Genomic DNA, 26062 nt, shown 5'->3' with positions numbered 1-26062 from the left:
AGCACTCAGAAGTTGAGGCACATCAGGCAGTGGTGGTGCATGTCTTTAGTCCCAGCACTCGGGAGGCAGAGGCAGGTAGATCTCTGTGAGTTTGAGGCCAGCCTAGTCTACAGAATGAGATCCAGGACAACCAAAGCTTGTCTCAAAAAAAAAAGGGGGAAAAAAAAAAAAAAAAAAAAAAAAAAGTCGAGGCAGGAAAATCACCATGAGTTCAAGGCCAGCTTGGCTATGCTGGGAGATTCTGGTCAGCCTGAGCTATTTACTGTGAGAACCTATCTCAAAAATCAATATGGTCTAGGAGTATAGCTTAACTGATAGAATATTTGTTTGTTATGCAGGAAGCCCTTGGTTCAATGTCTGCATCTTATAAAGCCAGGTTTAATTAAATACCATTAATATGCTTAAAACTGTGTTTATAGAGGTGCTAAATATAAATATAATTTATTTGCAAAAACAAGATTGAACAGGATGCCATTTTATGTCTCCTATTATATAGTCTTTTGTGTATGTTGTCTAACTAGGTAAATCAAAATAAAATTGAAAAAAAGTTTAAACTTTGCTAATATAAAAGTATATTTAAGCCAGGCACTGGTTACATGTCTTTAATCCCAGCACTTGAAAGGCAGAGGCAAGCAGATCTCTGTGAGTTCGAAGCCAGTCTAGTCTGCAGAGTGAGTTCCAGGAAAGCTATGGCTATACAGCAACACCTTGTCTCGGAAAACAAACAACAACAACAACAACAAAAGAATTACCATATAATCTAATACTTATTTATACTTCTAGTTACATAATAAAATAATTAAAAAATATATGTTCAGGTCACATTGAAGTCTGGTGTCTGGGCCGAAACCTGTGGCCTTGTTGATGTCCATGGGCCATGCCACCCCCGCAGCTAGCTGGTATAAGAGGCCTGTGCTGCCACCCAGGGCCATGGTGTCATCTGGGACCTGGGCTACTGTTGAGGGCCATGTCTGGGAATGTGGCCCCACAACAGCCAGGACCTGAGTTAACATCTGTGGCTCCTGTTGCCACGGAGGGCCATGTGGATGCCTGGAGTCTGGTCGGCCACTTGGGACCATGTTGGTATCCAAGGTCCATGCTGTACCAGAGGCCATACAAATTTGATTTACACATAGTACTACCCAGTATCATGTTTACTTCTGGGCTAGGGCTGCAATCAGGGACTGTGTCTGGGTCTGTGGCCCTACTGCAGCCCGGGTCTGTGTTGATGACAGGTGGCACCTTTGCCATCTAGGGCCATTAGGATTCCTGGTGTCTGCGCCACCACCCAGAGCTATGTTGGTACCTGAGAGCCATGCAACCACTGTGGCCATGCTGTTCTGGTAGGCCTGTGCTTCTACACGGAGCCAGGATATTGTCCAGCTGTCCAGCTGCTGCTAAGGGGAGAGGATGCAGGCATGTCAGAGTCCATGGTTCAGCAACAGTTGTAGTCTCTGAATCTTGATCCCCAGTAAGAAGACCCAGGAAGGAAGACTGTCAGAGTTTGTTCTACCTCTTTTGAGGTTCACCACAGGGTTTGCTCCAGAAGTAGCTAGTTTCTTCTTTAAAAAAAAAAAAAAAAAAAAAAAAAAAAGTGCATGCATCTAGCATCTGATGGATATTTATGTGAATTCCACAAACAACCTCTAGTAGCTACAAGCATAAAGGGAAAAATCTTTTTAAACCTGATGCTTGTGGTGGCTTCATGTCCAAGGGAAGAAAAGAGGAATTCTGAACTTTAATTACTGAGCAAACACCACATACAAAGAGGGAGCATTTTGCTCCTCCAGATTACTTACCATTCTATAAACCAACAACTAGAAAAGACAAAGGGAAACTAAAATCAAATTATAATATTTATCATTTTAATGCTAACACATGACAAACTTGCACATGTATCCATCATATTGATGCAGGGTTTTCAGACCAATGAGATCATTTTACAGCTCACTTATACATGCCACAAATACCTAAGATGTCAGCCACTCACATTCCTCAGACTGTCCTGAGACACAGTAGCTCTGAGCTCACTGTTGTACCAGTGCAATGAATAAGGTGCACTTTTGTGGGGGTATGCAAAGTGACAGGTAAGATTTATCTATTTGTTTGTTCTGGCTTTGGTTTTGGTTTTTGTGGAGCCAGACTCTCCGTGTAGCCCTGGTTGTCCTGGAACTTGCTTTGTAGGCCAGGCTGGCCTCGAATTCTCAGAGAATGCCTGCCTCTGCCTCCTTGAGTGCCCGGATTAAAGGTGTGCGCCACCAAGGCTGATGCAAGTGATATTTATTAAGAGTTACAGAAGAGAGGGAAGAAGAGAGGGAGGAGGAGGGGTGGTGGCGCCATGGCAGAGGGGCAGGAGCAGGAGGGGTATGGAGAAGAGACGGGCTCCTGGATGGCTTGGCATTCCTGCTTCTCCAGGAGCTGCCCAGCCCCCTGCCAGTCAGGGCTGATCCCCTGCTGAAGGCATTAGCATGCACAGACAGCACAGGGACAAGCTGTACAACTTAAAGCTTAGCCTCATGCTTTGATGAAGAACAGAAATTGCTAGCAAAATACTTACCTTGCCCTCAGAGCTTAAGGGTGGCCTTTTCTCATATGAATCTTGTTTTGCTCCCGAGTGTCCTCTTCCTAAAAGTGTCCTCTTCCTAAAACAAAAAGCAAAACCCACAGATGATTGAGTTTTGTTTTGTTTGAGACAGGATCTTGATGTGTAGGTCAAGCTGGCCTTGAACTCAAGATCCTTTTCCTTCAGCCACCTGAGCTCTGTGATTTGATAGATTTTTAAGTGAGTTGAAATTCACATAACAAAATCAACAGTTTTAAAGCAAAAAAAAAAAAAAAGTTATAGAAAAGTGAGGAATTAAGGAAGAGTGGCACTCTCTAGAATTGTGAGTGATTTCAAAAGGAGGAAAGAACCATTGAAATTCTAACTGAGGTACTCTCTGTTGAGACTGGTTAATTCTCTGGGCTGTCATTGACTGAGCCAATAAAGGATCTATGTGCCTATGTCCCTGATTCAATGAGAGACATGATTGTTTGATATTTGTGTCCTGCTCACTCAGTTATGGAAGTTGAAGACCCCCCCCCCCCACCATGGCCCTTTTTGAGTCTGGCTTATTTGTCACTTGCCCAGCATTACTACCTTGTGACTTTACAGGTGTCTTGCTGTTAATTATACTAAGCTCTCCAGTTCATTTGGTTCATTTCCTTATTGCCTACCATGAGCTAACTCCTGCCTCAACATGTAGCTTACTTAATCCAAAGCTACCGAGAAACCCTTTCTTGAAAACAAAATTACATAATTGAATGCAACTGGAAACCTAAGATTTTGCATACTAAATTATAAGGTAAAGAATTTATGAAACTTGAAGATTTTGAAAAAAGATAACAAGTTTTCTAAATGTGCAACATACTTGAGATACAGCTTAATGTTAGTAATTGCTCAATTGTACCTGGACAGACATCGGTTACCCATATTGGGGTCCCTGTTATAGTTAAACGTGGCTTTCTACGTATTTAATCTTTGTGTGGCCTTGAATCGTAAAGAGTAGGTTTGCTCTGTTCCGTGCGTCTTGCGCTCCTATCCAGTTGCAGCTTGCTACTCATCTAAAGGGACAAAACACACCTTCTACAGACTATAAGGTATTGTCAACAGCTTTAAATGTTCTCTTTCCTTCCAAATATACACACATTAAAAAAAATAAATAAATCAGGATCTTTCTGTGGAGCCCACACTGACCAGAAAAGCACTATGCACCCAAAGATGGCCTTGAATCCTTCTGTCTTTGTCTCCTGAGTACTAGAATTACAAACATGAGCTGCCATGCCTGCCTCTACATGGTGTTTACCTTTCTCTAGACTCACAGGTATGGCATTTTGATAATCCTCTTTCAAAGAGTTTCTCCTCACCACCAACTAAGTATATAGAAGGAATATCCCTCGAGACTGCTGAAGAGGTTGGCCAGCTACAGAAGTTGAAAATACTTGTCGAGCTCAGCTGCTGGGCTCTGCAGAGTGCAAGAACTTAAAAATAATGCTGTCCTCCTTGCTCTGGTGGGTCTGCCTCAAACAAGGGTACAAGCACTTTATGGAGGGGGTGGCTGACTGACATCAAAGAGAGAGGCTAGCACTGGAATGCCAGGAATGTGGTAGATAAACATCTAAAGGGAGCAGAGACAAAAGAGAAAAATTTGAATTCACTGAGAAACACAAGGCCAAAGGAGGCAGTGGGGTCTATTCTGCTTTCAGGGAGCACCCCTGAAGGCTCTGGCCCTACTTAGAAACATAGCCAGGAAAGTAAACTTTAGATGTTAAACAAGGGGAAAAAAATCAAAGAACCAGCTGTAGCTTAAAGGAGTTACTAGTCCACAAGTGAAGAAAGAAAACTTTGAACCTTCAGCACCGAGTAAACACTAGGTCTAGCAAACACAATACCAGCCCTGGGTTACTTATTAATTTATTAACAAACCACTAAAAAAAAAAAAAAGAGGACACAGTTTTGTTTTCTTTTGTTTCTTTTATACCATGCTGGGAGCTGTGAATGCTAGGAAAGGCCCTTCCACCTGGTTTCATTCCCATTCTGATTGTGTGTGTGTTTACAACGTGCATTATAACGTAAATAACAATTGTGAAACTTCCAGTTGACAAAAGACACAGGATTAATCATATCGTAGCTCAAATTATAGTTGGCCCTGGAAATTGCTGTGTAGACTAGGCAGGCCTCAAACTCACAGAGATCTGCTTCGGGCCTCACAAATATTGGGATTTAAGGTGTGAGCCACATGCCTGGCCTGGATCATCCTTTAATTGAGCCATTTTGTCACTGCCAACTTTTATTATTCATGTGAGAGCATTTATGTGCCATATAAACATTTTACTGCATTAATGTTATAACTTTGAAAAATTTAGTCAAACAAAGAGCTAAAGATCAACATTTCAAGCACATCCCTTTTCCTACATATTATACTTAGTTCTCACTTAAAGGTGAGAGGGATCAAGTAGTTATATATTTGAGGAGTATCCAGGACCTACTTTGGATTCTCAGCATCCACATGGAGGCTCCCCACCTCCTCGGGTACCACACCATGCAGGCAAAACACTCATACACACAAAATAAGAAAATAAAAATATATTTAAAAATTGCCACTTCCATCCAGATATAATCAATAATTCTTATAACTCTCACAGATGTACCCAATCAGTTTTGTTCAGTGGTCATTTCAACAGCCTTTCAGGTTACTTCCATGTCAAAACGTACATAACATACCTTTTCTATATACCCATTTACTAAGTACAAACAGCTTTGCATATGTGTGTTGTATGTTGTGAGACACTGTTCCTGGGAAGACATGAACAAATGCCTACTCACCCCCAGGGCATTGCCACTGCAAGGCTTTCACATTTTCAAAAGCTGTGCATTGCCGCAATGCTCCTGCTTAGCTACCTCAGAAAAGAATAGGCTCCTTGCCCATCATTGCCATGGAGTTGAAGTGGGAGTGGAAGTCTGGAGAAAGGTAAGTGTTGGGGTCCTGTAGTTGCCAGGAGGTTGGTGACAGCCTCCAGTTTTTTGGGAAAACTATGAGTGTAGAAGTTCCTGGCTGGCCACACACACAAAACTGATGTTGACTGGTGCAGGACACAGATGGCCATCAGGATGGGTCAGAACTTTCGAATACAAACTAGTGGAAGAAAAAAGAAGAGCTCCTTGTTTTTTGTTTTGTTTCGTGTTTGGTTGTTGTTTTCCAAGACAGGGTTTCTCTGTGCAACAGTCCTGACTGTCCTAGTAATTGCTCTGTAGATCAGGCTGGCCTCAAACTCACAGAGAGCCCACTGCCCAGCTAGCTCCCTGATTTTTGTTTGTTGGTTGCTTTTTTGTCTTCCCAGACAGGGTTTCGCTGAGTATCAATCCTGTCTGTCCTGGAACTAGCTCTGTAGACCAGGCTGGCCTCAAACTCACAGAGATCCACCTGTCTCTGCCTCCCAAGTGCTGGGACTAAAGGTGTACCCCACCACCGCCTGGCTGCTCCTTGATTTTTTTAAACCCCAACACTATTGAAGCTAGAGACAGATCTGTAAGATCATGATGCATACTTCCAAATAACATTTCTTTTCTCCTACTTCAAGCATTGGAGTGTGGTTCCTTTTGTGCCACAGGAAGAAAGGATTGCCTTCACTCATAAATGACCATCTTCTCCCTGTCTTCCCTTTGTAGCATTATAGTCTCTCCCCCAATCCTGTTTCAAATGCTTGTGCCTTTTTGGAGTAGCATCTTACTTTGACCCGGCCATCAGGAAGCCAACAAATCACATGTCAGCCCCACACAGGAAGTTAAGAGAAACAGGAAACAGGACCAGTCTACAAAACCTCCAAGTTCTACACAAGTGATTCATTTCCTCTTGAAAGACCCCATCTCCTAACTGTTCCATGCCCTTCTGCCACATCCTTGCATGGCCTCAAGGACTGACCTGACTTGGGGGCAGTCAGGAAATAAAGACAGACAAACTGGGGTTGAGTGGACTGGGTTCTCTCATGAGAAACCACAACAACCTATAAGTACAGCATGTTTACTACATAGAAGTCTTATTATCACCACACTTAAAACATGCCATACATGTTCCTACACTAGTGTTGTTAGTTGTAAATTCTGGCAATGACAGAACCTCCTGAAGCCTTGACAAAATATCTACAGTCCTCCTTGGAAGCCAGCCTTGGAACCTGGGGAGTACTGAGGGAAATCTACATTTTCCCTTGAGCCATTTTCTGCATTCCACTTTCTCTGCTAAGACACTCAAGCTGGGTTTGGGGATCCATGCAGGTGACTCCAGCACTTGGGAGGTGGTGGAAAGGAGATTAGGAGTTCAAAGCCATCCTCAGCTACACTGTGATTCTAGGCCAACCTGGTCCACAGAGGAAAAATACAAGGAGGTGGAAGCAACAAAGAAACAAAACCCAAAAGGTCCTGACAGCCTGAGTCCCATGTGTGGACTGCACTATGGAAGGAGAACCAACTGCAGGAAATTGCTACTCTGACCTCCATGTGTGAGCCATGGCATGTTGGCACCCACACTCACAACACACATCTCACATCAAATCCTCTCTCTCTCTCTCTCTAACACACACACACACACACACACACACACACACACACACACACCTGGCATGAGGGGGTAGGGCAGAGAAACAGAAACCTGAAATTCCATTTGTAGCATGCTGGTCTTCATTGGATAGTCTCCCTTTATGGTCCCAACACTTATACATGAATTGGAAATAATAAAAAAAAAAAAAAACTCCCTTTCCTGCCTGGCAGTGGTGGCACATGCCTTTAATCCCAGCACAGGAAGTCAGATCTGTGAGTTTGAGGCCAGCTTGGTCCGCAGAATGAGTTCCAGGACAACCAGAGCTACACAAAGAAACCTGTCTCAAAAACAAAACAAAACAAAGACTCCCTTTCCTCCACCATCTGTCCTGCTTAGAGGTGGATGCCAGGCACTAGAAGACACTGGCATCCTGACATGCTGCTTTTCAGGACGAGTGTTGGGGGAGGGGCTGTAAGCTTTTAAACGGCATTTCGAAAAAAAAAAAATCCTTGTACTAGAAGATACTGGCGTCGTGACAGGAAAAAGTTGCAGTGGAGAAGGAAATTAGGTCATTCAGTTACATATGCATTCTGCTGCAACATGGGAGGAATTACAAACTGAGATGTGCACAGGAGTGCGGCAGTCACACAAACTCTCCCAGCTGGCTCAGCGTGAGGCTCCCGATACAAAAGCTTGTTTCCCTGCCTTCAGTGTGGAATAACAATGCTGTAGGGCGGCCCACTATGAGAGGGCCTCCTCTGAGACAAAGATGAAAAGGAATGTGTGCCAAAACAGCATCCCTTTAACTTTTAAACGGCATTTCGCGAAAAAAAAAAAAAAATTCTTACATAAACCGGATAGTGCAAGAAACCTCAGCATATTCTCTGGGGTGGCCTCTAATACCTAAGGTAGTCAGCTTCCATATCTGTGTTCTGAGCTTACAGCCCCTCCCCCAACACTGGTCCTGAAATGCAGCATTTCCATGCGGCAGACATCCTATCCTCTGATTCCTGACTTCATAACGCTGCAATCCATAATTTTCATGATACCAGTATGTGGATGTGGTTTGGGGAACCGCAAGACGGGCCTTTGAAAACTTAGGCATGTTTGCAGTACCCGGAAAAAAAAAATTCTAGACATAGGTTAGCACTCTGGCCCGGTGGCAGAGCCAGTAACAGGCATAATGAAGACATTTACCAAATACCTGCCCAGAATAAAGAGGAAAAGAAAAAAGAAAGGCAAGAAGGTCGGCAGGCTTGAGGGCAGGGCGGGACATCGCCCTGTGCCTCAAGGCTCCCATCATGCTGCCTAGGTGCAGAGGCACAATTTGGTGCCTACTTGCAAGAGCACAATTCGGGGAGGCGAGCCAGACCCCAGGGGTTCTTAGGAAACACTGCAGGCACCCACAGTACCAGAGCAGGAGCCAGAGCTCCCCAATGGTGCTGGCCTTAGCACAACAGATTCCCTGCCCCCATTAAAGGGGCCCGCCTCCACAAGGAAGTAGACATGAAAGCTTTCGCCACCAGCTCATCACAGGCAAGGCTGCCACCAGGGAAGAAAGGAGCAAGAAGTGACACATTAGCAAAGCACAGGCAACACCAAATACACCAAGATGCACATCCGGGGCTTCCCAGAGTTCCTGGATGAAGATCCTGGATGAAGAAGTACAACCAGCACTTGAGACCTTTCTAAAAACCCAGTTACACCTCACCATAGTGGAATGCCGGCAATCCTGGTATTGGGGGCCTGATGCAGGAGGATCTCCAGTCCAAGTTCATCCTGGAGTGGTAAGTGAGAGGTGGAGAGAGGCAGAAGTAGAGACATGAGGAGGGTGACTGGGAACATGTCCTTGCTGAGTAGGGCCAGAACACTCTGCCCAGCCGCATGCATCATCACCCTGGTTCTAAGCAATGACAGGATATCTGAGATGAAGAATGGTTCATTTTCTAGGTTGGACCTCCTTGAAAGACCTCTATGGTCCATGCTGCCCCTGGAGGCTGTGTTGGTATCCACTGCCTGATACCCCAGGGCATGTTGAAGCCGGAGGTTCATATGGATGACTGTGGTCTGGACTGCCACTGGCCGTGTAGATTTCCAAGGCCCTTGCTCCCACTGGAGACCAGGAGAATGTCTGTAGTCTGTGGTGCTACAGAAGGCCTTATTAGTGTCTGTGGTCTGGGTTGCTGCCAGAATCCATGCTGACATGAGTGGCCTGTATTGCAGTAGAAGGCCATGTTGGGATCCATGGACCATGCTGCTAGCAAGGGCCATGTTTGTGTCTGTGGTCCTGCTGTGGCCAGCGGCTGTATTGATATCTGGGCCAAATGTTACCACCAAGTGCCATGGTCTGTGCAGCCTCATGAAGCCATATTGATATCCTTGGGGCATGATGTTGCTGGTGTCCATGTTGATGTGGGTGGCCTACGCTGACATCTGAGGTCATTTTGATGTCTATAGGCTGCTACCAGGGACCATATTAGTGTCCTTTATCTATGTTGCCCTGGAGACCATGTGGAAGTTTTGGCCCTTGCTGCCACCCAGGGCTATGATGATGGCTGTGGCCCATGCTCTGGCAGAGGACTGTGTTGATATCTGTGGTCTGTACTGCCACTGAAGACCATGCTGAAGTCTCTGGCATGTGCTGATGCCAGGAGACCATGTGGATGTTCATGGTTCATGCTGTTCACCAGAAACCATGTGCAAGTCCGTAATCTGTGCTCTCACTGATTGCAAAAAGCCAGAAAGCTACTTTTGCAGTGATATTGATGACTGCAGAATCACAGCTGAGAAAGAGGCTTCTGTGAAAAACTCTACTCTCACCCTACCGCCACTGCCTAAACAACATAGAAGAGAACTCTTTAAAGGTATGATAAAGATGCTAAAGTGAAGTGCAACACAATTGAAGGCTTATGACCAGGATGTGGGTGGCAAAGAACTAGTTTTCTTCTTTCTCTTTTGTTTTTTGTTCCTGTTCCTTTTTTTTTTTTTTTTTGTTTTGTTTTTGTCTTTGAGTTTTTATAATTTATTTAAGTACATTTTATGTTCATTGGTGTGAAAGTGACAGATCCCCTGGAACTGGAGTTACAGACAGTTGTGAGCCACCGTGTGGGTGCTGGGAATTGAACCCAGATCCTCTGGAAGAGCAGTCAGTGCTCTTAACCACTGAGCTATCTCCCCAGCCCTTTGTTTTTGTCTTTGAGACAGAGTTTGCCTGTAGCTTTGGAGTATGTGCTGGAACTCACTCTGTAGACCAGGCTGGCCTTGAACTCACAGAGATCCACCTGCCTCTGCCTCCTGAGGACTGAGACTAAAGGCGTGTGCCACCACTGCCAGACCTGAACTCAGTTTTCTTTTTTTCAAAATAATTTACTTAAATTCATTTTATGTGCATTACTGTGAAGGAGTCAGATCCCTGGAACTGGAGTTAGAGACAGTTGTGATCTGCCATGTGGGTGCTGGGAATTGAACCTGGGTCCTCTGGAAGAGCAACCAGTGCTCTTAACTGCTGAGCCAGCCAGCTCTCCACCCCTAAACTCAGTTTTCTTTAAGGGGTCGGCTACAGGAGTTTGACCATGCTCCAATGAGTATATAGGCAACACAAATTGGACTTGTGCTTTTGTTTTCTTTTCTTCTTTTTTTTTTTTTGAGGGGGGGAGACTATCATAACAGTGGGGGCACATCTGGGAAGACTGAGAAGTGAGTGTGATTAGGGTGCATGATGTAAAAATATTATCAGGAAAAACAAAAAGGAATCAATGGACAGGAAAAAAAAATATCTCCCACTGAAAGGAGTTAGTATAGGTAGCATAAACATCCCAGAAATTAACCCTAATGTGTGTTGTCCAGTAATTTTTTAAAATTAAAGTTCCAAGACAAGTTAATGAGAAAAGAATACTCCTCTCAAAAACAAAGGTTTTTTGCTAAGCTGCATGCACATATAGAAAACTGTGAGGTAGGGTCCTTATCTTCCATCATTTAAAATAATGAACTCAAGGGCCAGGGAGATGGCTTGGTAGGTAAAGGACCTGAATGCAGATTTCCAGCATCCACATAAAAGAGGGATCACAAGCATCTATCTGTAATAACATTGCTGGGGAAACAGAGACAGGTAGAGATCCCAGAGGCCCTGACCAACCAGTGTCATTGGACCTGTGAGCTCCAGCTTCACTGATGGACCTGGTCCCCAAAAATAAGGTGGAATGTGGTTGAGGAAAACATCTGATAGCAATCTATAGTAGCTAGAGTCTAGCCTGTACATACACATGCACAGAAACAGGGAAGCACACACACATCGCAAATACAAGAAATAAAAAATGCATCCAAAATCAAAATAGACCACTTAAAACCAAAAATGCTAACAAGTAAATACTACAGGAACTTCTCAACATTAGACTTGGCACTGATTTCTTAGATATATCAAGACAGAACAAAACTAAAATTTCTGAGAAGCCAGAGACTAGGAATTTAAGGTCAATTTTAACTACAGCATTGCTACATTAAGCCCTGTCCCTTTTTAAAACAAAACCAAACTTCTGCCATCAGAGAACACAAACACCGGAGTGTGGTGGTACATGTGTATAATCCCCACCACTCTGGACATAGAAGACAGCCTAGTAGTTCTAGGCCAGCCAGGGCTACATTTGCAGACTCTGTCTCAAAATAAAACAGGAACACAATGAAGATGTCAAAAACTGGAACCAACACACTGAGACAAAGTATTTCATAGACATGTTGCTGCTGTAGCAAAAGTAAATGCCAAAATAAGTGAAAAGAGTTCTGATTAGAGAAACAAGGTTGTGTATGGTAGTACATATCTGTCAATCCTAGAGCATGCGAGAGTGAAGCAGGAGAACCTCAAGTTCAAGGCCAGTTTGGAGCACATCATGAGTACCAGGCCAGCCTGGGCTGCAGAATAAAACAGTATCTCAAATAAATAAATAAATAAATAAATAAATAAATAAATAAATAAATAAATAAGGCTTATGTAGGTGGTCCAATATATCATTCTTCCAAATAAATTGACAAGTTTCAAAACAGGAACAGCATACTTCCTAACAAAAGTAATCTTGGATTAATATGGTTTTCCAGAGGAGCACATATTTGGTGCTCAATCAGAAATCTTTCTTTCTTCCTTTCTTTCTTCATTCATTCATTCATTTATTAGGTTTATTTATTTAGAGTTATTTGGGATGGGGAGTTCAAGACAAGATCTTTCTGTGTAATAGGTCTGGCCCTCCTGGAACTCACTTTGTGACCAGGCTGGACTCGAATTCACAGAGATCCATCTTCCTCTGCCTCCCAGGTGCTGATATTAAAATGTCACAATTGCCCGGCAAGAGGTTTTTTTTTTATGTACATTGGTGTTTTGCCTGCATCCATATTTGTGGGAAGGTCCTGAAACTGGAGTTATAGTTGTGAGCTGTCCTGTGGGTGCTGGGAATTGAACCTGGGTCCCCGGGTCCTCTGGAAGAGCAGCCAGCGCTCTTAGGCACTAAGCCATCTCTCCAGCCTGGAAATCATTATTATTCCTAACATCACATGAGATCCATTTCAGTGTTGTGTGCATAAATTGAGACAAACAGAATCTTAGGCTGGAATGTGATTTTAGTGGATTTATTTAATTCTTCTCTCATACAATACATCCAGGCCACAGCTCCACCTCCCACCCCCACTCCTCCAGAACCACCCCTACCCCGCACACACATACACCTCCGCTTTGTGAAACAGGAAGCCTTTGGAAAGGCGGATGTTGATCCTGAACATTGTAACGTGTGATTGGCTTAGACAAGATTTTCCCAAGTAACCTTGAAGACCTTCCTCATTGGTTCCCCACATTGCCTCGCCTACCCCGTGCTTGGCTTCTTCTCCTTCCTTTGCCAAGCGGCTTGTGTGTTAGCCACCCTGTTCCTCTCTGCTTCGCTACTGGTCTTAATGCCTGACATCTTTGCCCGCCAATAGCTACTCAGCTCTGTCTTCGCCTAGAGGTCTCATCTGGCCCAACGGTCTAGCCTCGCATCTCGGTCACCTCACCTCGTTTCGCCTTGGTCTCCCCTGACCGTGTGGTTTCGCTTCCTGGTTTGTCTCTCCTCCACGGGTTTGTGGTTTGCTCAGTCAACCATGGAAAGTGACCTAGTGGTCCCAAAGGGTAGCCTGGAAGACGCCAGAGTAGAGAGAGCAAGGGCCTTGTCACCCCCACTCCAGACCTCACCTCAGGTAATTGCCACAGCCCACTCAGCTGCCAGGCAGGGCAGGTCTGCCCAGAGCAAGACAGGGACTCTGGGCCGCTCAGGATCCAGGCTTCTTCACCTGGGGTGGGAGAGGGCCAACCAGGAAGAGCACCTTGTTCCTCTCTCGCAGCTGACACCGTACATCTCTTGTTATATTTGCAAAGGTTACTTAATAGATGCAGCAACTATTACAGAATGTCTTCACTCCTTCTGTAAAAGCTGCATCATAAAACATTTTGAACATAGCAACAAATGTCCAAAGTGCAACATTGTGGTGCACGAGGCCAAACCTCATAATAACCTGAGGTTGGATCCACATTTACAAAGCATAGTGTACAAATTAGTGGCAGGCCTAGAGGAAAAAGAAAAAAAGCAAAGGCATGAATTCTCCAAAGAAAATTGTCCAGAAACTTCAAAACCTGCTACTGGTCCAAGCGAAGGAAACATTATGGAATTTGTGGAACCTGATATGTCTTTAGTACTGGAGTCTATGGACACTAATGCAGACATTGAACATTTTAAGCCACTGAAAATGAAGTTTGTGCGAGTCTCAGGAAATGCAACCATTGGACACATAGAAAAGTTTCTCAAAAGAAAAATGGAGCTTGCTGCAGCTTATCGGGTAGATATCATGTGTGGTGGTCAGTTGCTAAAGAACTCTCAAAGTCTACAAGAAGTGCAGTGTGCAGTAGGGGAGGCTGGGCTGCAGGACGGTCTACTGGCCCTTTATTACAGTATCGTGCTTCCTCCTCTGAACGTGGCTTGCTAAACGTAGTAGGAAAGGACAGAAAGTAAGAAGGCAAAACTGCATCTTACTGACGAGTTCTTGAAAATATGGAATCATTAGAATTTGTACTGTTTCTGACATACCTGTACCCTAATAGGGAAGAATGGGATACAAAATACTGACTTTTAAAATTCCTTGGGATTCCAAGAACTGTGAAGTTGAATGTTGCATCTCATCTTTGAGATAAGTTGTTGACAGTTTTCTCTTTGGTTGAGCCTGTTCTTTCAAGTTGTTTGAGATTCTGCTGTTTGCGATGGCTTCCAGTGTTCGTCCTTTTGGAAAACAACATACCAGCGGTTCAAGGCAAGTCTTCGTTAAATTGAAGAGTAAACTCACAAAACCCACCTTTTTTGGGTAGTACTTTTGATTGCTGTCAGCATATTTTGAAGTTACCTGTTTCGTAACTGACATCACTCCTGAAGAGGTATTATTCAGTTCTAAAAGGTAGAAATTAATATATTATAGGAAGAAACTGCCTCCAGTTGGGTTGTATGACTAAAACCATAATAAACCTTTCGTGTAGTAAGATATCTTAACGTACCTTAAAAGTTCGGGTTAAATTAAGATGTTTCTAGAGTGCTTATTGTTTCTTCAACAAGTCACTTTTACTGGTTGAATGTTTGCTTGCTATCTGTTTTCCTATGATCTTGTTACTGGGATTAAAAAATAAGGTTGTTTGTAGGCTCACTTTAATGTAGAGACTTCAATTTTAAGTACTTGTTTTTTCCCCCAAAAATTGACATCCTCATGGTTTCTAAAAGATATCTTATAGGCTCTGATTCACAGAAGCCACATTTTAAAATCTGTATTGGAAACTTTAAAAAATTACACAAAGAATGGTAATTGTAAAGAATCTGTTGGCCATGGAGGCACATGCCTGTAATCTCAGAATTTGGGAAAGAAGAGGGAAGATCAGGAGTTCAAGGTCCCCTTCAGTTACATCAGCCCTATTGGGAGACATTGAGAACCAAGGGAAGGGTAGGAGTGGGACTGGAACATTAATGTAAACTTGAAAGTAGATGGTGATACCCCTGTTCTCTTCTTTTGCCCATGAGTTTAACACTCCCTTTCATGCTGTGCTGCCTCACCATAGTCCCAAATCAACAGGAACAAGCCACCAGTGGATTGGAACTACAGAAACTGTGAGCCAAATGAACGTTTTTCTCTTTTTAGGTTGATTATATGAGTTACTTGTTCTAGTTATAGAACGATAACTAACACCATAGTCTTGCATTTACAGTTGGTGTTGAGGTATTAGCTAATGAACTATAATGATTATTACAATTGCATGTTGTTGTAGGTTTCATTTGAATACAAACTGGACTAGTAATGGTGGGGACATTTTCTACTTCTGTCTCCTTCCAGGTTTCCAGTGTTATGCATCTAGATTTGTACAGCACCCTGAAGTCTGCTTCTCTATGGGACAGCTCACAAACTCTTGGCTCATCAGAAGACTTCCATAGCTGGCATCCACTATGCAGATAAGCCACAAGAAGGACCTCTGAGTTACAGTACGAGTGACCCCATGGAGCTTTGGCACTGAAGCCTGCCTAGTTGTTTTTGCTATTTGGGTGTTGTTTCAGTTAGTCTTTTTCCCTGCCCACTGGTTGAGCAGCTGAATGTGTATTATACAGGCCAGTGCCCTTAGCCTGTGGCTGCTCTCTGTTCTCTTAAATTTAAAGCAGTACAAATTAATTCTGAGACTTCATGCATGTATCTCTGTTTTTGTACTTCTTCTGTGTCGCGTTGGGTAAAGGCTTTTGTAGGTAGTGGTTATCTTGGTAGAAATAAAGTGGAACCAAATCAGTCAGGAGTCAGGAGTATCTTCCACAGCCACAAATTCTGAAGCTCCATCAGGACAGAGCTCCAGAGAGACACCTCAAGTTCAAGTTAGAGGAAAATAAATACTTGCCATATCATGGAGATGTGTGCCACTGAATTGAGAGGTATAACAATATGTGCTCAGACTAATTTTGCTTATATCTGGCCCTCCCACCTAGCTAAGACCGTGTGGGAAGGTTCTGGGTTTTGCTGGTGTGTCTATGTTGCTATCCACTGCTGCCTATTATGTTGTCTTGGTCAGATCTTACCCACGCCTAGGTAAACTGGATGGGTATGAGAAGGTCTGAATTCTACCCAGAACCCAAGCATTTCCAGTGTTCATATCCCAGTGAGGGTGTCCACATGGTACTGTTGGTCATTTTGAATGGAGCTACTAGTAGAGTTTAAATGAGTCCACTCTCAAGGCTCTGTCTGTGCTCCAACAGCTTGTTCCAGAGAGGCAGAGGAGAAAGGGCAGGTTCCAGTAAGGAGCTGTCAGGTAGATACTGGGCAGGTGTAAGAACTAGCAGATTGCAAGAGAGGGACTCACATTCTGACCGCCCACTAACTTGGTGAGGCAGTCGATGAGGCTGAAATTTTCAGCCTGGCAAAATAGGAGTGTCCCATTCACTAGGGGGATAATCGTCACAGTGGCACCGCCTTCTCTTGCCCCTTGTGTCTTCATGTACTCACCTGTCCCCCTATGGCTCTGAGGGAAAAATGACAAAAGACTTAATGCTTTCCATTAAAAGGCAGAAGTATGTCCCCCTGAGCCCTGACCCTGGGAGCCTGAAGTACAGAGTGGAAAATGCCTGGCCAGTGCCGCTGTGCTCTGAAGGATGCTCTGGGGACCTTGCATAAGAACCCTGCCCTCCATGCTTTAGGGAGGGTAAGCTTGATCTAAACCAGATGATAGCCACTGGATCCTGGTGGAGAAGGCAGTGGCTGCCTAACATTGGATACCATGGGACCCACAAATGGAGGCCACCACCCACTGGAGCAGTCCCTGGAAACCCTAGGAAGTTGTTGGGTGAGCATCCCAAAGCAGAGGAAATAGTCTTTAAACTCACCTAGATGCAGAAGCTACTCTAGAAATTTTGTCTTAAAAGGATGGGGGAGGCAATACTGGTTTTTTAATTTTATGCTTTGGGATGAAGGGCCACAGGAAGGCTCTGGTCTGCAGGAAACAGGTCATTTCCTGTCTTGCTTTTCCTCTTAGGAACCAGAAAGATCAAGGAAAACCTGCAACTTTGAGGGTAAAAGTCAGGAGTAGGGAGATGGGGGACACACAACTTACAACACCTGTGAACCTAAAGGGAATAACTGCAAAGGAAAAAAAAAATCCTCCTGCTATGGTGCCCTCATGCCCAAGGGCAAAAAAAGGAATTCTGGGAGCAGCTAAGAGCACCAGCAGCTGCTCTTACAAAGGATCAGAGTTCAATTCCAAGCGCCCACATGACAGCTCACAACTGTATGTAATTCCAGGCATACATGCAAGCTTAAACCAAATGTACATTAAAAAGTCCAGGTAATGGTGGCACACACCTTTAATCCCAGTACTCAGGACGAAGAGGCAGATGGATCTATGAGTTTCAGGCCAGCCTGGTTCACACAGCTAGTTCTAGGACAGCTAGGGTTGATACACAGCGAAACTCCGGTCTCTTTGGAAAGCTAAGAGATGAAACACTACCAGGACTGGAGATAAGCAAGCAGCCAGCCAAACAACGTAAGCGGTGAGCCCTAGGACAATGAGAGACCCCTATCTCATAAAGCATGGTAGAACGTTAATCTATAGTCAAGGCCTGAAACTAGCTTATTATTATGTGGTGATGCATCAGTTGCTTGTTCAGTTGGAGTTTTGAGTTGTGGGGCTTGTATTACTAAATTGAAGGCGTGTGAACCTCACAATAAGACACACATTGTGCCACCACTGTGCATCTAAGGCCTAACCTTCAGATTTGGTCAAATGTGAGACAATTTATATTCTATATTGTAAGGGCACATGGCACTTCAGATTATATACAGTGTTAACCATTTATTGTGACTTAACTCCCTTCTCCTAGGACAGAAGCCCCTGGAGGAATACAAGTTGACTGTTACAAAGGATGACCCCAGAGATGACACAGACACAGTTCATAGCCAATGGGAAGTCTTTCCTCGTACTCTAGTGTAGCATGCCAGTCACCCCAACCAGTGGGCAGAAGCAGTAGCATTGCCCTGGTATCACTAGAATTGACTATAATGCTCCTAAAGTGTTTCACATGGTTGCCAGCTGGGCCACACTCAGGTATTTAGGACATAAGTGCAGCCCTAAGCATTTAGAGCAAGGAGCTTTTAAAAGCAAAATCTGCATCCTGGTATCTCACTCAGCAGCTGCAGGGAGAGGTCTGCACAAGCAGAAAGTTTAACTGAAGGTAAGACAAACTAGCTGGGGCATCTTGACCTCAGGTTCCTAGAATAGAGTTGGGTAAATTTCCACAGGATTCTCAATCAAGGAGATCAAATTCAACTTCAGACTAAAGTGGCCTTAGCAAGAACCCAAAGTGGAGGAACCCCTGCCCTGCCTTGTCCTGCCATATGTTATCAGCAAAAGCTAACTAGACTTGGTGTTTGTCCTTGTGCCTGAGCCCAGAAATCCACAGAATGAGAAAAAAAATGTGGGAGATGGTAACAAGACAAGCCCAGGCATTACTTAGAAACGTGGCTGGCCATCTGACCAGAGGGCAAGACAGCTCTGGAATGACTGACTAGTCTTTCCCCTTTGCCTGCCTCCTCCTATAGAGCTTCCCCTGGAGGGATGAGGAGCTGAGCAGGGTTTTTTGTTTTACTTTTGTTTTGTAGATCTACCTTCTCACACTGCTGGCTCTTTGAGTAAAGCACACCTTGGAAGATTCCATTGACTGCCTTTGTGGCGAGAGTCAGCACAAAGGCCAGCATTCTGGCTACACAAGAATGCGTGCTTCAGTTGGCCATACTAATAAATACATCACAAGACCTTAAGAATGTTCATTCTGAGTGGCCTTATGGTATCCGTCTCTGATCTGGCTGAAGGACATGGAGATTGTTTACTAGCTCAAATCAACAATCCCACTTGCATCAACCATACTCCCACTTGCTCCTATGTTTTGTAGCAGTTTCCAAAGAACTAAAACAATTCCTCCTCCAGGAGGGAGAGGGCTTCAAGGGGGTGCCTTACAAATAAAAACTTTCGTGACTCTCAAAAGACTTATCCCCCGCTTTACAGAAGCATAAACAATTGTTGAAGAAGACTGAGAAGCCCAGCTGTCTAGCAGCTAGATGAGTTTCTGCAAGTACTGCATTGCTCCAGAGATGCATCCTTCCTGAGTCATTCCCTGCTCTTGATGGAATACCTGTAACTAAACACTCACCCCCATTCCTGTTAGAAACCCCAATTAAAGCTCATAACTGCTTCATCAAGTTGGACTTTGGGGCACTCATCACGTTGTTCTGTCATGTATTCCCTTTCTGGGTTAAGCAGATAAATATGTGTTACATTCCCCCAGGAAAAGTTTGTCACAACGAACTTGTGGCCCAAAAGGGACTTGACAGAACCAAGGATAAGTTGGGGGTGGGGTGGGGGCTATTGCATGGTCCTATCTATAGAGAGTAAAGCATGCAATGGAAATTGAACAAGCTAGAGGAGGTGGAGGTTCATCAGAGGAGGGAATTTCATACAGCAGTTTCCTCACCCTCCAAGCCCCACCAGAGCCTCCAAGCCCATGTGGTGCACGTTAGTGTGCCTTGTTGCTATGGCAATGGTTGCATGGTTTCTGCTAAGAGTGGTGAAATATTCAGCTAAGGCTGAGTCAGTGGGAGTTGGAGTGTGAGAGGAATCCCTGGAAAGCAGTCTTCTCTATGGTTTTGGGTGCCAGGCCTGCCTGATGAGTAGAAGTTAATGCTTGACTATGGAGATGCTCTGAGAACAGTGAAAGATTTAGAGTAAATTTTAGTCTTTGAGACTAGCCAGGAAGATTCAAAGTACCAGCTAGCACGAATGGAGGTTGCTTGGCCGCTGCTATGTATAAGAAAAGCTTCTGAGGCAGGAATTGTAGCCCAGCAGGAACCTGTTAGTGTAAAGGAGGAAATACAGGAAAGGCAGACACATCTTCTATGTTAGCTTCTGATTTGGCAAGTATATTTGATAAAAGAAAGGATGAGATAGAGGTGTTGGTTTGTTTCTGTGACAGGCTTTCTCTGTGTAACAATCCTGGCTGTCCTGGAACTTGCTCTGTAGGTCAGGCTAGCCTTGAATTCACAGAGGTGCTGTCTCTGCATCCCAAATTCTGGGATTAAAGGTGTATGACGGTTTCACCATTTCTTATAACTGTAGCACTGAAAGGAAAGTACATGTTAGGTGCATGCTGAAGAGTCCTTCCTGGGATTTAAAAACTTGGAACCCTTGGGAAGAACTAAGAAGCGAGGAAGAGAAGCAGACTTGGATAGAAATGAGAGAAGACACCCTGTACGCCTATTCTTTAATAGAAAAGGGAAAATCTTTGATCCAACATTCGGGTGGGGGGCAGCCCTTAACAATATTCCAGTACAAAAGCACCTATGATGCTAGGGACCTCTTAGTCCCTGAATAGCTTGAATGGAAGAAGACTTTTTAAACAGGCAATGATACCCTATCACAACCTGGTTTGTGACACTGTGGCATACTGGAGCAGATAGGATCAGTGTGGCTGCTATGGAGGCACTGTTCCTACCACCCTCCACAAGACAAGGACTGCATGGTGCATGCTACACAATGTAAACTGAAAATAGAATCGCAGTACGGCAGGCACAAAGAAATGGACATTGTACAAGTAAATATTCTAGGCCAACATTACCATCAGCCACATGTTCATTTATTAAGTTCATAGTCATACAGAGTTCCTGGTACTGAAAACTATCACAATGTAACTTCAAAAATAACTGACTTTACACCATGTAGGCAGAAGGATAAAGTTTTAAATACCATGAGAATTTAAGAATATGATACAAAGAAAAGTGAACATAGTGCCAGAAAAATAGTGAGGACAGGTAAGGCTTGCCTGGTGCAGCGTTGACAAATGTTCTTGAAAAAAAAAAAAAATATTTGGAAAGTACAGGTTTGATCAAAAGACAGTATGCCTGTATTTTCAGAGTTTTCTAAATGGGCTGAAGCCAGCAGGGAGGGATGCTTTAACTGTTCCCAGACAATAGTGTAAATGACAACGGAACTATTTACTTCCTGAGTTTAAGAAGCTTAAGAAACCTTTCACTTTCAGAAAAGATGGTTTTATTGGCAGTAAAGGCCCTCTTAATACCTTACTGTATAACCTCAACACATCTATCAGTCGAGGTTCTTACCTAGTCTATAGAGATACAAATGACACAGATCTGTCAAAGAGGTCCATGTTCCCACATTCTCACCTACGCATCTTGCCAGTGACAAAAATGTCAACTTACTTTGACCGTGTTAGAACGTTTTTCTACAAGTCATTGCAAGTCAGCATGAACTTTGCAAGGTAGCGATTGTTCAGAATACTAACTAGAAATTATCACAACTGATACATACTTAGGAAACCAGTTTTTTCCTTTAAATAATTCAAAACTTTAAAAGAAAGTAACATCATTTTTGGTACATTTTGGCACATTTGGTACTCATGTTCACATGCTTTTACAAATGCCATCTAAATGTCGATTTAATAATAGCATATTATAACTAGCAAACAAAAACAAGTCTTCTTAACATCACATAACATAGGGTATGAAATTATAACACTAAGAAGAATTTAAAAATTTATTTCACCACCTTAAATTCATTCAGTCATTCATAATTTTGTATATGTATGCGTGTGAATACATTGTACATTTGTTTGGGTCCCTACAGAAGGCAGAAATGTTGGATCCCTTGGAGCTGAAATGGGTGCTTTGATTTGAACTTGAGTCCTCTGTAAGAACACACTGAGCCTTCTCTTCAGCCATGACGTCACCATTTTTGATCATTCAAACACTGTCAAATCATAAGTTTTGTATATTTTAGAGAACAGCTTCCTCTGTTTCCATCTGGCAACAGGGTTCCTCTCAAGAGTCTCCCTGCCATAGCAGGCAGAAAATAGAAGTACCTGGGCTTGCTATTGCCACGGAGGTTATCCTTGTAGTTAGGTGACAGCAGCTGAAAAGATCACCTCCAATCAGGATGATCATGGCTACCTCCACAAAGACATAGATGCAGATACTGACCAGGACCATCCTTTGGTTGCTTCCTAATTGTATCTGGATCTTCATAGAGAAATGGGTTAAATCTGTTACAGTCTTAGTAGTGAATTTATCTGCTCTTGTTTACAGTTGACCCACATTCAGATGGTCCTATGGCCATCTAATTCCATCTATCTGGATTCCCCCGATCATCCTCCAATGCCTGGAGGTCAACAGGAATGCTGACTCTAAACCCCTTTACAACTCCCATGCCAGCTGGTAAAGCAGCTAGATTGACTTTATGTCCGTATCTAAATCATTTTAAGATTCTCAACTCTTGAAGGGAGAATATCGGTTAGCTAGACAGATGTTAGCAGGCTTGAAGGCTATTGAGGAGAGACTGCTTTCTCACAGATACTTCCTCCTTCAAATTTCTGAGACTGGTCAGGCAGTGGCTGCACACACCTTTAATCCCAGCACTTTGGAGATAGAGGCAGGTGGATCTCTGAGTTCGAGGTCAGACTGGTCTACAGAGTGAGTGCCAGGACAATCCCCACAACAGGTCCTATTGATAAGGATGTTGCTCTTGTCCAGAGAAAGGAGTTACCAGGATGACAACTGTATCCACTGTACCCACCCCTTCACCTGACTTTATAATAAGACTACTGAAGGGTTTCTTTTGTTTTGTTTGATTTTTTTGTTTTGGTTTGGTTTTCAAGCAGGGTTTCTCTGTGTAACAGCTCTCTGGCTGTCCTGGAACTCGCTCTGTAGACCAAGCTGGTCTTGAACTCACTGAGATCCTGCCTCTGCCTGGGCAGTGTTGGGATTAAAGGTGGGTTTAACCAGAACAAATTTGGGTGGGTAGTTTTGGGGGAATTGATCTAAAGCGTGGGGAGCAGAGGAAGAATAGGATCAAAATACATTGTAGGAAAAAGAACTAACAAAAATAAGGGGAAGGGGAGAAGAGTGTTGGAGACTCAGAGGAGTGAAAACAGCAGTTTACTTTTTGACTTTGCATCAGTCTGGAATGGCAGGTGGGCTGCGTGCATTAAGAAATTTATACACCCCAACACATGACCTTTCCTCTGGAGGGAACCATCTTAACATTTCATCTAGGTATTATTTTTCCTTGTGTCACATTTATTTTTTTCCTCAATGAAAAGCTAGCTATGCATGGGTTCATCTCTACATTTTATGTCTTGTTTATTTGAAAGCTTATGAGATGCATAACTTTGCAGGCAAGTAGCTATGAGTAATTGAATTCATTTACACTTTTACCTAAAAGTAGTGATGGGTGTAGTTAGGTAGAGTTTGGGGGTAGGGAATAGCTAGACTAGCAGGGATTAGCAGGTCCTAGTAGGGACTAGTGTTTTCTGCTCATTTGTAGCTGGATTTAAGCTTGATGCACCTTTGAAAATGAGCCCTCTTAGGGTATTCTTATACCTATCTGAGTGAAACAGAAGTAGGGAATGCTAGCCAGGGTAATGTTACTTTACAACATTCTTCTAATAACTTGTTTTTCTAGATTCTTGCTCTCTCCACCCTCATAGCTGAATCAGTTTATAGCCCTCAGGCTAACAGGCTCCCTTCTTCCACACTGCCAGCCAGGATGAGACAGCAAGTATGTCCATCAGTTATGTGGTGTAGTACCTCTCCTTTCCTCTAAAATGATAGGGGACCCTCACTCTGCCATGTGGGCCTTATCTTTCCAAAGAGGCCCTGCCATGCTTCCCTGTGCATCAATGGCATTAATAAACTTTTACTGACATAGGATAAAAGCTGAAGGTCTGTGCGTCCTTCACAGTGTAGATTATCAGGGAGATGATCTGGAACACAGCAGCGGCCAGAGCCAGGAGTCCTCCAGTTGCACTCAGGAAAACAATAATTTGAGGGCCATAGAGGACAGAGAAAGGACAAAACAGTTAGCCAGGTTGCTGAATCTGCAAGAGTCCACGTGGAGGCTCTGGCAGCCATCAGAGTAGGACCCGGGCCTGTTTGAAGCATCTCCATCAAATCAAAGGCACTTGGATCAAATGTCTCACTGCAGTCTGCCACCAGCAGAATGATGATGGTGAAAGTGTAGAGCAAGAGCAGGACAGGATCCACCTGCAGCCAGGCTGCAGCCAACATGTTCAGGGGGAGCCCGCCACCCGCAGCAGCAAAAAGTTTCTACAAGTGACATTTTATGCAGATACTGTATCATGCAGCTTTGCTGAATTTTTATGAGTTCTAATACTTTCTAGATGGAGGCTTTGGGTCTGTTATGTAATGCTATGCCATCTACAAGCAGTGGTAACAACACATCCCATCTTCCATTTGGGTGCCAGGCATCACTTTTTCTTGCCTAACTGCTCTGGAATAACTACACTCCTGAAAATAAACCCTCATCAGTGCCCCTCAAATTTGGAATCCTTTCCTTCCTTTCTTTCTTTCTTTCTTTCTTTCTTCCTTCCTTCCTTCCTTCCTTCCTTCCTTTTTTTTTTTTTTCTGTTCGGTCTGGGGTAAATAGATGTTTGTTTCCACAACCCCAGAAAAAGTAACACAGCAATGTAACTGTAATGTTGCTCAACATAGAATGATTTTGGAAGGATTACACTCCTCTCTGACCCCCTCTCCCCCTTCCTTTATTCTTTTTCTTGTTTTTTTGAGATAGGGTCTCACTATGTAGCTCTGGCTAGTCTGGAACTCACTGTATCCACCAGGCTGGCCTTGGATTTACAGTGATGGGATTATAGGAAAGCACTATTATGCCTGGCTATTCTTTTTGCTGAATAACTTGAAAATTGATGCTAGTATGTTGACCTCCTTCCTTCTCTCACTACCATGTTTGTCTCCTTTTTAGTTTTTCATTACTTACTTTAGTTTTTGTCTGTACTATGAAATACACATGAAGTATCCTTAAAACAACTTAAACTTATAATACTCTATTTTAAGATGCTGAAAACTTAATTTTCTACATATTATTCCATTCCTTCTTATGATAGTCGATCTGTGAAATAACAATTGAGTCTTTTTTTTTATGTATACCTTCATAAATCACTGTAGTTATTTTAGCACTTTTGTTTTGAAATATACATGTGAAAACATTAATACACACCTCTGTGATTTCATTCACTTTTGAATCAGAATGTGTACTTATCTTCTGTGTACCAACACATCCTTCTTTTTTTTGTGTGTGTGTGTCCTCATTTTTCCACCTGGCAAATGGTTTTAATTAATAATGAGAAACTGGAGTTGTTGTCTTCACATAAATCACATACAAAGTTGGAACAGTTTTTCCATTCAGTTCAGTGTTTGTTTTATTTATGATAAATTCTGTTCTTTGTTTTACCTCTAAAATGGAATTTAGGAATCACCCCTATGCAATGGGCCCCATCTTGTTGTCAGTTTCCTTTACTAATCTTTTTGTTATTTTGCTGCTCCCCCACCCCCTAACCTGGACCCGAGGACAGAAGCAACAGCTTGGCTAGCAAGCACTGAGCTAAAGTTGTTGCTCAGCTTTCCATTTTTTTTCTTATTACGTGCAAACTGTTAGTCTCTCATATTCAGACTTTTTCCTTTATCCTGATGATTTCCACTTTTACATGGTGTGCTAGAAATTACTAGTATAAGACAATATAGCCAGCCAGCTTGCGCACAAAACCCAGATTTCCTCATGGGATTACATTCGCATAAATGAAGAGCAATATCCAAGCATGTTAACACTGCGTGTTACCACATGCATAGACTTGTGAAATGATCACCGCTGTGGAAAGGCAGAGATCTTCCATCATTACAGTAACATGCCTGCTGCTATTCCTCTACACATGCCTTTCTCTGCAGTTTGTGATAGATGAAAACAGTGTTTTCTAAGGCCTATGATGTTACGGTAAGGACAATGTGACCGGGCTGGAGAGATGGCTCTGCAGATAGAGATGGCTCTGCAGATAATGTGTATGCCACCCTTGAACTCATACAAAGCTGGGAGGAGA

General features: G+C 43.4%; 1 protein-coding gene across 1 annotated transcript; it reads left to right on the top strand.

Moving 5' to 3' along the window:
- Window positions 1-13190: 13190 nt before the first annotated feature.
- On the top strand, window positions 13191-14069 carry LOC127218515 (polycomb group RING finger protein 6). Its single transcript, XM_051179546.1, has one exon. The coding sequence runs from the start codon at window positions 13191-13193 to the stop codon at window positions 14067-14069; it is 879 nt and encodes a 292-aa protein (XP_051035503.1).
- Window positions 14070-26062: the final 11993 nt, after the last annotated feature.

The sequence above is a fragment of the Phodopus roborovskii genome, unplaced genomic scaffold, assembly GCF_943737965.1.
Source record: "Phodopus roborovskii unplaced genomic scaffold, PHOROB, whole genome shotgun sequence".
Taxonomy (NCBI): domain Eukaryota; kingdom Metazoa; phylum Chordata; class Mammalia; order Rodentia; family Cricetidae; genus Phodopus; species Phodopus roborovskii.
This window is presented reverse-complemented; position numbering and strand designations above follow the sequence as displayed.